Consider the following 13889-nt stretch of genomic DNA (forward strand, 5'->3'; position numbering starts at 1 on the left):
GCTTGGCAGTACTAGGTTCAAGTACATCAAGTTGGAGACTCAATAGGATCAAAATCAGATGACTGACATGAGACGCAAGGGAGCCGCTGAATGCCGAGGCCAAGCGAGTTGAAAGTATACAACTTCATATCCCGTCTTTATTATAAATAAATATAAATGTCGAATTTGGACATAACTTATGCGAGATTCTCTTGGCTCTGCTTGGCGACTAATAGACGTTTTGGTTGCACAGGATGATATTTCCTTGTTTATATCAATGGACGGGAATAGGGGGGTTTTGATTCACTTACTTTTTGTTCCTTGATTTTATTTTTTCATGATGTCTTATTGCATATTATTATCAAATGTTCCAATGTTTTCTTTTTTCTCGCACTTTGAATAGTTGAATAATATTCATTATCGGAGATGTTAACGGAGATGTTAACTATTATGGTATTGTCTCCGAAGACGTCTGTAAGGGGTATAAAGGGGAAGAAAAGTGTCAGGGTCGCCAGTGGCGTTGCTGATAGGAATTATGGCTTAAGCGGAGTAATTCTGTTCAACTCTTCATTCTCTTTTATTTCTTTTGATTCTTTTGATTCGTTATTATTTTTGATTTTGACTTTAGTTCTTGTTCAGGTGGCTTTATTATGCCCTTTCAGCCCCAGATTTGCCCGGAGACTTTCCGTACTCAAATGCTCAATTTTCCCTGTTATTCTTCCCTTGAGTCTTGACCGACTCTTCTCTAGAGCCTCTAACATGAAGGATCCTGGGGGAATCATCCCTGTTGGATGAAGTGTTCCTGCTCGATTAGTGCAGAAAATGTGATCGACCAGTTAGATATAAGATGAATCGGAATCATATTGAATATGGTTGGATATGGGATGAATAAGTATGGCCTCGTTTACAATCTGACCCTCGGAGATTACTGCAAGTTCTCTTTTTTATGTATGGAGCCAGGAGTACTCCGTACTAAGATGACGAGTCCCCTCTTTGTTCGTGCGAATCCACTCAAAGGATGAGGCGTTCCATCACGGGTTAATATCGACACTTCGTATGAGTTATTTCTCATTTCTATCCCGGGTCCGAAGCTGACATCTATTAGAAATCTCCGTAGATTTTTAGTAATTCTTGCTGATTCTGTATATTTCACGTGGCTGTGAAGTTAAGCATTGCGGGTATACCGGTGCACGGCCATAAGAAGACAGTAACTATCCCTGGCTCCACCCCTTTTACTACCTGCCGAGCAACCGGTGCGTAATTTATCCAGCACTCAGCCACCCAGTGGACGCCAAGTTGCATTTACATCATTCCAAGGTTCAGTCGCTTAAGAAAAAGAAAAATGCGGGGTAGCTTTGCCCTATGAAACGGTGGCGATAATGGGATGGGAGGGAGAGAGAGAGGTAGGAGAACCGTGGATGACCAAAGAAGAACCATTATGCACCTCTCATCACAATATTCTTGTATTTTACATTGTGATAGAGATATTGAAAACTCAGTGATTATGAACCATCTTCTTTGATTTGAGTACAATGATCCTTATCATCGGTTCCGCATACTTTTTCCACATCAATGAGATTCAAGTTCTGAATATTGAATAATCCGATGACCGGGTTACTGGGTTGAAAGAATTGCGATTTGTTTGAAGACAAGGGTCATTATTTGCGAGGATCAACTTGTTTCTATCGCGTGGAGAAACACCTCGTATAGATCGATCCCATCAGGTCAGCGGCGTCATTTCGATTATTTTATTGGTGGATTTTTTGGCCGGGAAAGGAATAGGCGAACTTCATCAGACTAGAGACGAAGGAATAAGAGCGAAAGGTGTGCGAATAAAAAACAAGATAATGGAGTAAAGGGGTGCGTCGAGAAATAACGACCCACTTGTCGCGTGTTTTATGGATGCTGAGCGATCATTTCTTTTCAAGTTGATTAATCTTATGGTAAATGTACACTGGTTAAGTGCCTAGGTACTCTGTATTCCGTACACCAATGACGGATGATTCTTGCCGATTTAGGAGGGTCATCTGCAGGACGCCAGATGGCGAGACAAGATGCTTGTCGCAGATGCAGACAGCCAGTAAACGTGCATCTTGCCGTTCAAACGACCCATCATTGGTGGTATTTAACCTTGAACTCCATATGAAACCTCTATATCCCAGTCCACTTATGACTGTCACGGTTATCACACCCTTTTCCGTGTCCAGATGGCTCTTGGTGGCTTGGGGGAGGCGAAATGAATTCAACATGTGCATGATAAGAAAAGAAATTATACTCTAGGAGGCTTGCCGATCTTCAGTCATGCCAGCCACCTTCAGGGCTGAGGAGGTTATCATTGTTACGGTAGCTTCATGTTGCTCGGTGGCTTTTTTCTATAGTATCCCTGGTAGCCTGATATCCAGATATCTGGAAGCGAGTCGCTTACAAGCCGAAGGGAATCCTCGTCCAAAATTACATGAGTCCTATGTTTAGATGCTAGGCGTCTACACACTTAGTTTATCGTGTCTTGGTAGTTGGATACTGCCCAGAGATATGACGGTGCTTACACGAATTCCCATTTAAATTTACTATTTAAACTTCTTTACTGTCAAATAGAAAACAAAGAGATGAGGTGTTCGGCCGAGGCCAACCGCTATTCGAACGCTTCCAGGGTTCAAGTTCTCATTTGTCTTCGTCTTCCACATCCATCATATTTGCCACTGATAATTCTATTTCGATGATGAATCAAACATTTGAAGTATGCAGCATAGTATAATTCTAACACAAATCGGAATCTTTCTGCCTGACTTGCCGATAAACTTTGCGCATGGAAGATCAAAGAGAAATCTCACCAGGCTCTAGAAAAGAAATCTCACCAGGTCCACTGGATCCACTCGGGCAATCAGAATTGAAAGGAATATACCAGTACTATTCTAGTAAAAAGAAGAAAAAAAGGCATCCAACTAGTCTGGTATGGATATACTAGAGAGACGGTGAGAACCCCTTTCTTGACCCAGGGGGATGGTATTCTCCAATCACGAATCAGGGTTCAACAGTGACATTGACTTGAAAAAGTCTATCAGACACTAAATCACTCGTACTGTAGTAATATAGTAGTGTCGATTCAAGTTGATCTTTCAATTCTTCACTTCCAGATGTCTGGTACCGACCTCGAGTTGGAAGTTGAACCAGTGGACTTATCACTTGCCCCGGATTCCCCTTCCTAGCGGGGCCTATATTACTAGTAATAACGGGTGCGATCTGTTACTTTTCTTTTCTTTTTCTAGTATAAACTAGTATACTAGTATACTCCGTAGTACGGGGTAAATTGATTTTTTCTTTTCTTTTCATGCACTCCATAGTACATACTCTGAACTAGTAGTCCATAATCTATGAACACGAACACTATCCATTAATGCCCACTTTAAATAAATGAATTCGTCTTTACAGCCACGTCTACTGGATCCTCGGGATGACTCCAATAGCTCTGCTCTTCTCTCTCCCTACGGATCCCGAACCAGGTTTCCCGTGTTGAGGTGCAGATAGATGCCACGTCATATCCCATCATCCCTTGCTGGAGATGATCACCCCACTGATATACGCTCGTAATGATCCAGCGCGTTCAACTTTCTATACTTTCTTTCCTAGTGGAGTCCGCGGAGTATTAACGGGAAATTTGGGAACTGGGGTGGACTTGAAACTGTTGTAGACCCCCTCAAATGTACTCCGTGCTAGGCGCCCCTGGATCTGGAACCTTGGAAAGGGATCCTTTGTACAATGAAACATCGAATGCATTGGCAAAGACCAAATGACCAAAGACACATGCGAGAACACTCTATCATCCATAAGCTCGGGATCGCGCCTAGAAATTATGATATCATCGCTCTTAGCATTAAAATCTCTCGTTTCGGAAGGTTAGCCCTTAACCTCGGCGTCCTCTCAAAGTAGGAGTATAGGTGTAAACGCAACAAATCAATCTAATCCATAGCCGAGCTTCTCGGACCTTTTTCTATCCTGCTAGGTATATTCCGTACGAGAAACGGGTAAACTTGACATCCTACTGGATGTATGCTTGTCACTAGTGCAGATGCGGAGGTCTCAGGGCTGTTGAGAATAGTGTACCAGACTACTAGTAGTAGTGGTAGTATAGTAAAGTAGAATGAAGTAGGACAGTTGGATGATCTCTCCGCACTCAAAGCCCAATCCAGACCCTGATCCGGCTCACCGATGATATCTTGGATCTTTCCAGCCGCGTGGAGCTTGGCCCCCCGGGTTTTAGTTGTTGATTTCGATCAAACGCATTGGCATTTTGTGTGATGTACATTAGTATCTCAAGTCTTATTATTCTAGGGTGTATCTGACTATTTATTGTAGCCTTGAACATTTGGATTGTCTAATAACAACTACCTTTAGGTAATTATTTATTCTAGGATATCCCACTCCTCAATTGATTCCTATTTCACGAAATCTATATTTCGTAAATACCATACGGGTGTCCACCTCGTATCCCCACGCACCTTGTCATCCGGGTTTCCCAAGTGGGTCTTAGGAAGCGGGTTTGTTGAGATGCCTTAGGGGGGGGGGGGGGACAGTGGGGTTGGCTTTTTATTTTTTCTTTTGGGAATAATCATGAATTATAATAAATATTTTTTTGATATTTTGGGTTTAATTTAATTTCCCTTTCAAAGGCAATCGCAATTTCAAAGCACTTAGGTTCGGTTGCCAACCTAACCTTTGCCCACCAAAGGGGAACCTATCAGGGTGTCTAGGTAGACAGCTAAAAATACCCGGCCCCCTCTTTCTTTCCCCTGTTAGTATATTACACAGTTCCGATACCCCTTTACTGTAATGAGATTTATCTCATGTTCCAAGGTTCTAAGATATTGATGATCAGTTACTAGGTATGGAGTATGGTAGGATATTCATCTAATTCATCTATACTAATTAGATTATTTACATAAGAAACAGAAATGTATTACAGTATGTTATAATAACAAGTACCCCGGTACCTAAGGTACCCGTAGGAACCAATACTGATACTCATATTTTAAAAAATAATAATAATAAAATGAAAAATAAATGATTGAAAAATCATAAAAATCATTTTCATCCATAATAAAAAAATACCTATTAAAATCCAGAATATTTCCCATAAAATCGTAAAATTCATAAAATCATAAAATCGCCTTGTACGGTCTCATCCGCGCGCCGTTATTTCCCTTCCCAGCTCTACTTCTTCTCTTCTACTTCTTCTACTCCCTTATTCCTCTTTTCTACCTAAGGTTTCATAGCTCTTTATTTTTTTTATTTATTTTTATTTTTATTATTTTAATAAAAAATAAAATAAATAAAATAAACCAAGAACTAGAAACTCTCTCTCTCTCTCTCTCTCTCTCTCCTTCACAAGTTCTACTTCTACTTGTCTCTTCTCTCTCCATCTTTCCTTTCCCTCTCTCTTTCTTCTCTTTCTTATTAAACTCCCCTCTTTTTTTCCCTTTCTTTGCCCCGCCCCACCCCTCTTTCCTGCTTTTATATTAAAGCTCTATTATGCCCCGGGCTCGCCCTAGCATCCCGGCTACTATTCACCCGGCCTGACCACTATTCCTTTTTGCGCGTATGCGCTGACCCCCTCAATCTCGCCCTCTTTTTCCCATTTTAAACTCCACGCTCTCCGCGACCCGCATCCCCACAGAAGTCGATCATGGCTCCAGGTAACGGGCGCGACTTTAACTGCACTTGGGAGCATTGTGGCAAGGTATGAGATCGCAAAAAAAAAGATTCAACTTTTATTTGAGATCTAATTAAATCGCGCAGTCATTTAATCGCAAGTCCGATCTCTGTCGCCATTATCGCATCCATACCAATGAACGCCCCTATCATTGCACTGTAAAGGATTGCAATAAAAGTTTCATCCAGCGCAGTGCCTTGACAGTACACTCGCGGACTCACACAGGTGAAAAGCCACATGTGTGTGATCATGAAGGTTGCCAGAAAGCATTCTCAGATGTAAGAACCCCCGCTCTTGAATGTATGGCGGTTCCACAACTAACCACCCCATAACAGTCCTCGAGTCTGGCTCGTCATCGCAGAATACATACAGGCAAACGACCATATATTTGCCAAGAGCCAACCTGTGAACGAAGGTAGGTCACTTAAATTAAATTTCTAAATCTACTTAACTGCTGGTCAAGTAAACTTACCTGGTCCTCATTATAGCTTCTGTCGCAAAACTACCCTCACTAAACATCAACACCGCTCGCACCCTCCAGGGTCCATGACTCGCCCATCTTCAGAAGATGCAACCTCGGAGCATTCATATCAACACCATCAACCTCCTGTGACAGTCTCCATCCCAAATCCAAATGACCAGTACTTGCTTGCCCAGCAGCCCTACTACCCGAAATTCCGCAACTCCCAACCACGAGTTCTACTCGCCTCAGAATGTCCAAATGGGCTCAGTACCAGTCCACGAGGGCGCACATCCGATTGTCTCGCAGAATGTCCCCGTCACACAACCTATGAGTATGCCACATGCTCCTCCTCCGCAAGCGCCTCCACAACACCCATCGCATCCACAAGCACACCCGCAGGGACATCCACAAGGACATTCACAGGCTCATCCGCAAGGACATCCATCCCATCCACAGGGTCACCCTCAACAGCAGCAATATATTCAAATGATGCAGCAGCGCTACGATCCGACGCCACGTACGAATTACTTGCCGCCGGAATATCATCAACCGCCGTACCAGGGCCATCAATTGCCAGAGGGACAACCGATGATGGTGGGATACCATCCTAATTTCCAGTACAAACCCCCTGCCCGGATCTTGAATCAACCGGAGGGGACTGACTGGGCTTTTCTGGGAGTAGGCTAAGAGAAGACCGTGCATAGAGAATTGGTTTTTGGATTTTTGTTTCTTTTTCTTCTCTTTTCTTTCGAGAAAGAGGAAGACCATGTGCGAATTGATGCCCGTGACGATTTTTCTTATCCCCGATTCCCCTCACCTTGAGAACCCGGTGACTTCGCATTTTGTATTCCCTGTTTAATTTTGATATTTGATCTTGATCTTGATTTACCCGGCTATCTAGGGCCATATTCTGGGCGCTTTTTTCTTCTGGATTCCCCTGTTTTCATTGGTATCTTCTATAATTTTCCGTGGGCACTTGGCCAATTTTGTTTTTTAAAAAAGAAGAGGAATGGCGTTATATTGATTATCATGTCCATTCATTGTTCCTCTTCTTTGGGATCTGATCTGATTTATTTTTACTTGATACCTGGCATGATACTGGTTGAATGGGACTTTCATTACTTTCCTTATGTCTATGAGACGAACTATTACTCAATGAGATGAATTATTGAACTGATAATATTTGAATGTTCTATGTAAATTAATCAGTTACTCCGTATGATATTTGATATTTCCAAATCCCACATCCATGCATTAAATAAGGCCCCCCCCAGATAACAAGCCACTTAATACTCCTACTGATTCTAGACCAAGTCCCAAAATTAATGTCTCAACTTGAATCACACATTATCATGATTGGTTTAACTGGATTATTGGCGCTACTACCATATCATCTGTCAATTTAGTCCCAGTGTCCATTCTGTTGGCTACGTATGTGGGTCTTACAACCCCGGGCCAACTCCAATAGGGTCCACCATTTGCTAAATGAATCCCGTTGACAAGGATAAGTAAAAAAGAAACCCGAATCGAATACACATGTGTTCAAGACCGGAGTATCCCGTCCATACTAGTATCAAATAGTGTAATTTTTCATATTTACATGCTAGTTCAAATATTAGTCCTAGAGTACGGAGTACTAGTCCACTGTATTCCGTACAAAATTGTACAAAATCCACATTAGATACCCCTCCTAATGCACGACATGCATGACTCATGCCTCACGCAGATATCAATCCAATTTCAAGTTAGTCTCAGGATTCAGTAAAATTGTTCTGGCCCCAGGGTCAAAAAAGATACAACATTGCAAGTCCGGAAAAGTCCTATTCAGCCAAGAGCGCCAAGCGAGGATTGGATTCCTAGACGGCGTTTTCGGGCATTTGGGACGATTAATCATGATTGGTACTTTCATTGAGTAGCGCGGTAATTGAATGTGTTAATACTAGTATTATATTCGTATTGTGCAATCTGGACATGAGTTGTGCCGGCTTTCCGACGGTAGTATACTACTAGTATTCGGACTACTAGACTTGGTTTGGGGTTGTCTGCGGCTATTCTGATGTCTCGGTGCAACGGATGTCCACATGCCAGAGGATTCAATGTCATCTAGAAGTTCCGGGATTCGCTTATACGGGATAATGTACTCCTGCTCGCTCTTAGATAGCACTACGGGTACTCCGTATAGCTTAGATTCAAGGGAAATGATTTCTTCCGTTGACTAGGCATCTGGAATAGGCACAAACACGTCCTCTTGATGGATCGCCATGAATGTAGTATAGACGAATGAACAGATCGACAGTACATCCATCCATGGATAATACCAGATTTATTATGGTCCCAAGTCCAACTTCAACATCCGACGATCATATGTTCTATGCGCCTCATTCATCCTATCTTACCACTGACAAATCCGTTACTCATACTATTGACATTTCTTACATTAAGCCACAGGCTATATGAACAAGGATGTAGGTACCTGCGTACGTATATGTAAAGAATCTTAACAAAAGCAATACCACTCCCATGTCATTGTACTTGTCCGATGATCAGCTCGTACTTAGGCGCCAATCAAGCCACCATCAACCTTGCGACATATGGAGACCAGCCAGCCGCAATACACAATCCAGCAAGGAGAAAGGTGTAGGTTTCAAGTTTAGTAAAACCCGTATTCGAATATACAGAAAGACTCGTGGGAAATACCAAAAACCATGATAATTTTGATCACCCTGTACATTGTAAAAATAATGATTAGAGAATAATAAAGCCGCGGCGCAAGGACCAGGATATGGCCCAAGTACGATTGGATGCGCCGCAAGAACCTGGTTCAAATGTCACTCTCAAGTGACTTTCGGCGCGTTATGCGGGTCAGAATCCGGTTTTGGGGATTTCAGGCCAACACTTTTAATTCTCTATAATCATATCCTAGTTCAGGCGTTAAGTCCGAGGAAGATTATATCCGGGGTGTAAGAAAAGAACTAAACATTTACCATTGAGATGGGGGTGGGGATTCTATTGGTATCTAGGTAGTATTTTCCAAAGTTCCTCTGTCTTACTTCGTTTACTACATGTTCCTTGATTCTGTCTGGGCTTACGGTTCTTCCGACTCTCATCCACTTATCTTTCAGTATGACTATCATAGTTTAGAATCACAATCTTACCCAGTTTCTCTTCAAGTTAGGGGACGATTGGCGCGAATTTAGGTTTATTTTCCGCCCCGAATACAATCAAATCAAAATTCAAAGCGATGGATCACACGCTCATTCCTAGCGCTAACTGGTCTTGAAGCAGGGTACATATAACACTTGAACATGGAAACTCCGAGTGAGATTCCGAATTTTAGGACTTGATCTAGGAACTATGTCATGTATTTGGGATCCAACATTTGAACCTTGGATGTGAACCAGGATGTAAATTACCAGTTGACTAGGTTCATCTCACAAGACCCGATCGAATATCATTGAACTATTGAACACTGATGTCGGGTACCTACACCACCTGGACATACTATCGCACTTGGGGACATGGATATTTGAAATATCAATACCGAGTACCGAGTACATGGAAAAAAAAGAAAATCCTGGCAATCACCACAATCACGATCACATCCTTGTAGTTTATTCTATTCTATCAGTTAGCTTTTGCCGCAACAGGCAGGAGTTAAGGGAATGGGCTGATCCTAGTCCAGTAAAATCGAATAGATGGGATGTCAAATCATGATACTCGTACAGAGAAAAGAGTAAAGGATAAGCGAACTATCACTACAGAAACATGATCTGAACTTAAACTTGAATGCGTGAATACTACTAGTAATAAAATCAGACAAACCAAAACAAAACTACTCAGTACAATATACAAAAGCCTCGTCGGATGACACGGCTCTAAATCGCCCCCTGACAACTACGTAAGTGCACATGTACGGCGCACGCCTTAAGCGGAGACTTTCAATTTGATTTGGAGAGGGGCTGATGAGCAAAGAAGGGGCGTAAATGGTGGGAAGACCCGAGAATCCCGATGGAAAATGAAAAGATTGAATACTTAGTCTTATTGTCTTAGTCTTGGCTTATATTCGCTTCCATATGACAACTTGAAAGGAAGGATTCATGTTCCTAACCTTGTGGAATCTCTGGAATCTCCTATTCCTGTTCCTGTTAGTACAATCTTGTACTTACAGTTCAAGACATCGGGATGTCAATTCTTTGTCTTTCACGTACCTCGTATTCTATTGACACACGGTTCCCGTTGAGGCTCAATGGTAGGGGAATGAGTGATGGAAGGTTGTAATTGATGTGCTTTCCCCACATTGGCGTCTACGGAAGAGGCCTGAGCTACGCTCCGTCGGTGGGTTATTTCCTTTCTTCAACTTTGTGTTAACTTGCGGTAAGTTCAAGTTGAGGGGTAGAGTCAGGATTAAAGTGGAATTTGTCATTGAAACTCCGTTAACTGGGTATCTGTTGCGAGTAGTCAAGACTCCAAGGTTTGTAACTCAGGTTTATGGGGAATACTAGTATGCATCTCAATTCCTTCGACCTGGGCAACTGAGTTGCCTTGGGCATCAATCCACATAGGATAAACCCAGTGAAGCTCATGCTGAATTGCAGTCTCGATGTGTAGATCATATTAATCATATTAAACTCATGCAGCTTCAATATTCCAAAGAAACAAGATCCTTGCATAGAATGCAATAAGCGAGGTTGTAACCCCTGACTTCACGTTCACATTAATTTGGACACCTGCACACATGTATGATGTGGACATGTGGAGGAGTACGGGGTATGGAGTATGGAGTACATCTAGCATGAAGCTAGAGAGACCGTGGTTTCAACAGTGCATAGTTAATGTTCGTCATACTGGTGACGACTCCAGCACTTGCCAGTGAGATGTCATGTCATCTTGCCCCTGGAAAGTTGCAGCGGATTCAAATATTCCAATGTTGACACGTAATGTCGCATTCAATCTTGACTTGTGCATTCGCAGTTGAGATGTCACTCTCCACACTTTCAAGTTGAAATACCATGGATCGAGTGTTCAATGTTAGACATCTGAACATGATTGAACACACCATATGTCTTTCTGTCTGATTCAAATTAATAAAATACTGAATACGACTCCCCACGCCACAGGATCACCGTTTCTGCACTAGCGATCCTCGGGTACTCCGTACACCGGGTGTGGGGTCAAAATGTGAAACTTTTCTCTCCACTTCCCAGTGCCTCACGACATACTAAATTCAGACTAAATTCGGAAATTCAGAAATTCAGAACTTGCTTACGATCTCGGACGATCGTGGGTGGCCGAGGTTCCATTTATCGCCCCCAAAATACTGTTTCCACTGGCGAGACGAATACCTTGTTGAGACTAGTGTAAGTGAAAACGTGTGTGTGTACTAGCTCAATGTCTCTCACGGAGTACACACACTCTGTCTCCCTCGCTCTCTATTTCCAATGACATGAAAGTTCCAAGGTTGAAAGTCTCAAAGTGGATCCCCGAAATGATTAAGCAACTCTTCATTCACCCATTCTCTAGCCCTGAAGGTGCCCAGGTGCATATAGCCACTCAGCATCGTAGCTCACATTTTCTACTTCTCTAAGCTACGGAGAAGATCATCCCGAGATTTCCTAAAGAAATCACTTAACATCGCCGTGATAACCGAAACGGAGTCTTCTCCGTACGGGAATTCTAGTCGGTTAGATATGGTGGATTCTGGATTCAACATGACACATTCAGCCACATCTTCTATCTCGGAAAATTCAAACTCAGTTCCAGTCAGGTCCCTGCTCTGATCTGCGGAAAATGGGGTTCTATTCTTTTTTTATTTATTTTAATTTTTTTTTTTTCAAAATGTTTTTTTTTCTTGGCCCCAAGCGAACCCCTTCTGAGTGCAGTTTAATTGGGCTCGCAGTAATTTTCCCCTGTCGGGTTGATTAGACGGACAGTTGCCCAGAAAGGGATTAGAGGATATTATGTCTGGAGCAGGGGTAACCCCTGTTCATTGGCCCGTGTCTATGAAACCCGAGAAGACAATGACGACAGTCCGGACTTTAGAGTCTAGGCGCCGAGAGCTCTTGGTCGCTTGTGTTAACGCGCTGCGGGGCAGTGGGGACTGTTGTTTTGGTTATTGAGTCCGATGAGATGTTGAATCGAAGAGAAAAAGAAAATAAGTGTAAGTGTGCAGGTGCAGATTAAAGAGTGATTGAGTTTATTATCCTAGGATCCAAGGAAATAACGTCACACGACAGGAGTGTCGTTGATATGATTGGTACCGATATGCAGCACGCATAGCGCTAACCCGTGAAAGCTCCAGGTTTCGACTAAGACTCAGAGGGAGATGCAATACGCAAGGGGCTAGAAGGGAAAGAATCGGGGGGTTATAGGGGGCCAAACGAGCCGATCTATCAAATGATCGACTAACTTGGAGTTGATGGGAAAATAAAAAAGTATTGAGCATTTGAGCTCCATCTCAAAGCTCCAGATTTCTAGGAGCTTGGGCCTCTTTCAATATGAGAAAGAGCTCTCTCTCTGGGGACACGCCGCACGCACGCCATACGCAAGCCATACGTGGGCCTCAACTTGGAAAGTGGTGGGTGCGTACTCCGTACTGTAATGTGTAATACATTGCGGAGTACGCTACTCGACCGTTCCCGGGGCGGGTCCGCTAGTTCGACGGGACCAACTGGGTTCCCGGTACCTGGAACGATGGAGAAGTCAGTATGGGACTTGTATTGGTCATTCAAGTGAATGTCATTGTCCCTGACCCATACTTTTTGCGAGATAGAAACCCAGGAGCCGGGTTGACACGATTATTAATCTGTGTGTAATGACTCCAGTTTCCAGTAGATTGGGTGAATCGCTTCGAGATGTGTCTCCTGAATTGAACAGATCTCCACACAGAATACTCCACTAAGACAGGCATATCTTGCCCAGGAGATCCGAATAGGATTCAGACAGAACAGAAACAAATCACCAAAGTGGAGTACAAGTAGAACTGTGTAACCGCAAGAAAATCATCGGAAGATGATAAAATCTTGCAGTGAGTACGACATGTCCATCCCGACTATGCGACTCGGTCAGTAAAGGGGAAAATCGAAAGAGGGGGAAGACACCTATGGAAATGTCCACTTATCCTTTGTCGAGTACATACTCCTCCCCACCGTGTAAAAACCAGGAGAAGCAGAAACAAGCTTTTGCAGCATTGAATTCAGACAGTGGGTCGATTGAGGCAGTGTCTCAGTGATTGCGATTAAAACCAATATTCTCTCTCTCTTTCTCCAAGAGACACCTCTCCACTTTGACCAATTGAGGTCACATCGTTGCCCCATCAGGCCAGAACTGGGTCGCTTCTCGGGCTATGGGATACGAGCGATCGACACCGATTGGACCCGAGCCGACGTCCAGTAGTAATCTGAGCGCGGCTCAGGCCGAACCCAAACCAGTCAACTCTATTAGACTTGGTGAATTTGAGCGAGAAAGAGATTGAGTGTGTAGTTCAAGTTATTGTAGTAATTGCATTGTATGGATGGTAGTATGTCCACCTGAAGTTGAGGAAGGATGAATAACGTGGGATCAGATGACTTGCGGCTCCGATCTCATCCACATCCCACATTCCCACATATTCCACATCCCACATGGTTTTTCAACTTTCGCCCCCAGATCTTGAGACAGAGATGCGAGTCATGCTGTACGAGTTACTACAAATTTGAAGTACTTTAATACTCTGATTGGTTTATAAACTTGATTGGTCGTGTG

General features: G+C 43.0%; 1 protein-coding gene across 1 annotated transcript; it reads left to right on the plus strand.

The window, feature by feature from the left end:
- Nucleotides 1–5659: 5659 nt before the first annotated feature.
- N7483_004585 (putative C2H2 finger domain protein) lies at nucleotides 5660–6760 on the plus strand (the record flags this gene model as incomplete). The annotated part of the gene is made up of 4 exons (XM_057088022.1): nucleotides 5660–5713; nucleotides 5773–5964; nucleotides 6022–6101; nucleotides 6175–6760. 4 exons carry the CDS (start codon nucleotides 5660–5662, stop codon nucleotides 6758–6760), a joined length of 912 nt encoding a protein of 303 aa, XP_056947851.1.
- Nucleotides 6761–13889: the final 7129 nt, after the last annotated feature.

Source organism: Penicillium malachiteum (genome assembly GCF_028827825.1).
Source record: "Penicillium malachiteum strain IBT 17515 chromosome Unknown utg000002l:1.0-8849297.0:1.0-8852440.0, whole genome shotgun sequence".
Taxonomy (NCBI): Eukaryota; Fungi; Ascomycota; class Eurotiomycetes; order Eurotiales; family Aspergillaceae; genus Penicillium; species Penicillium malachiteum.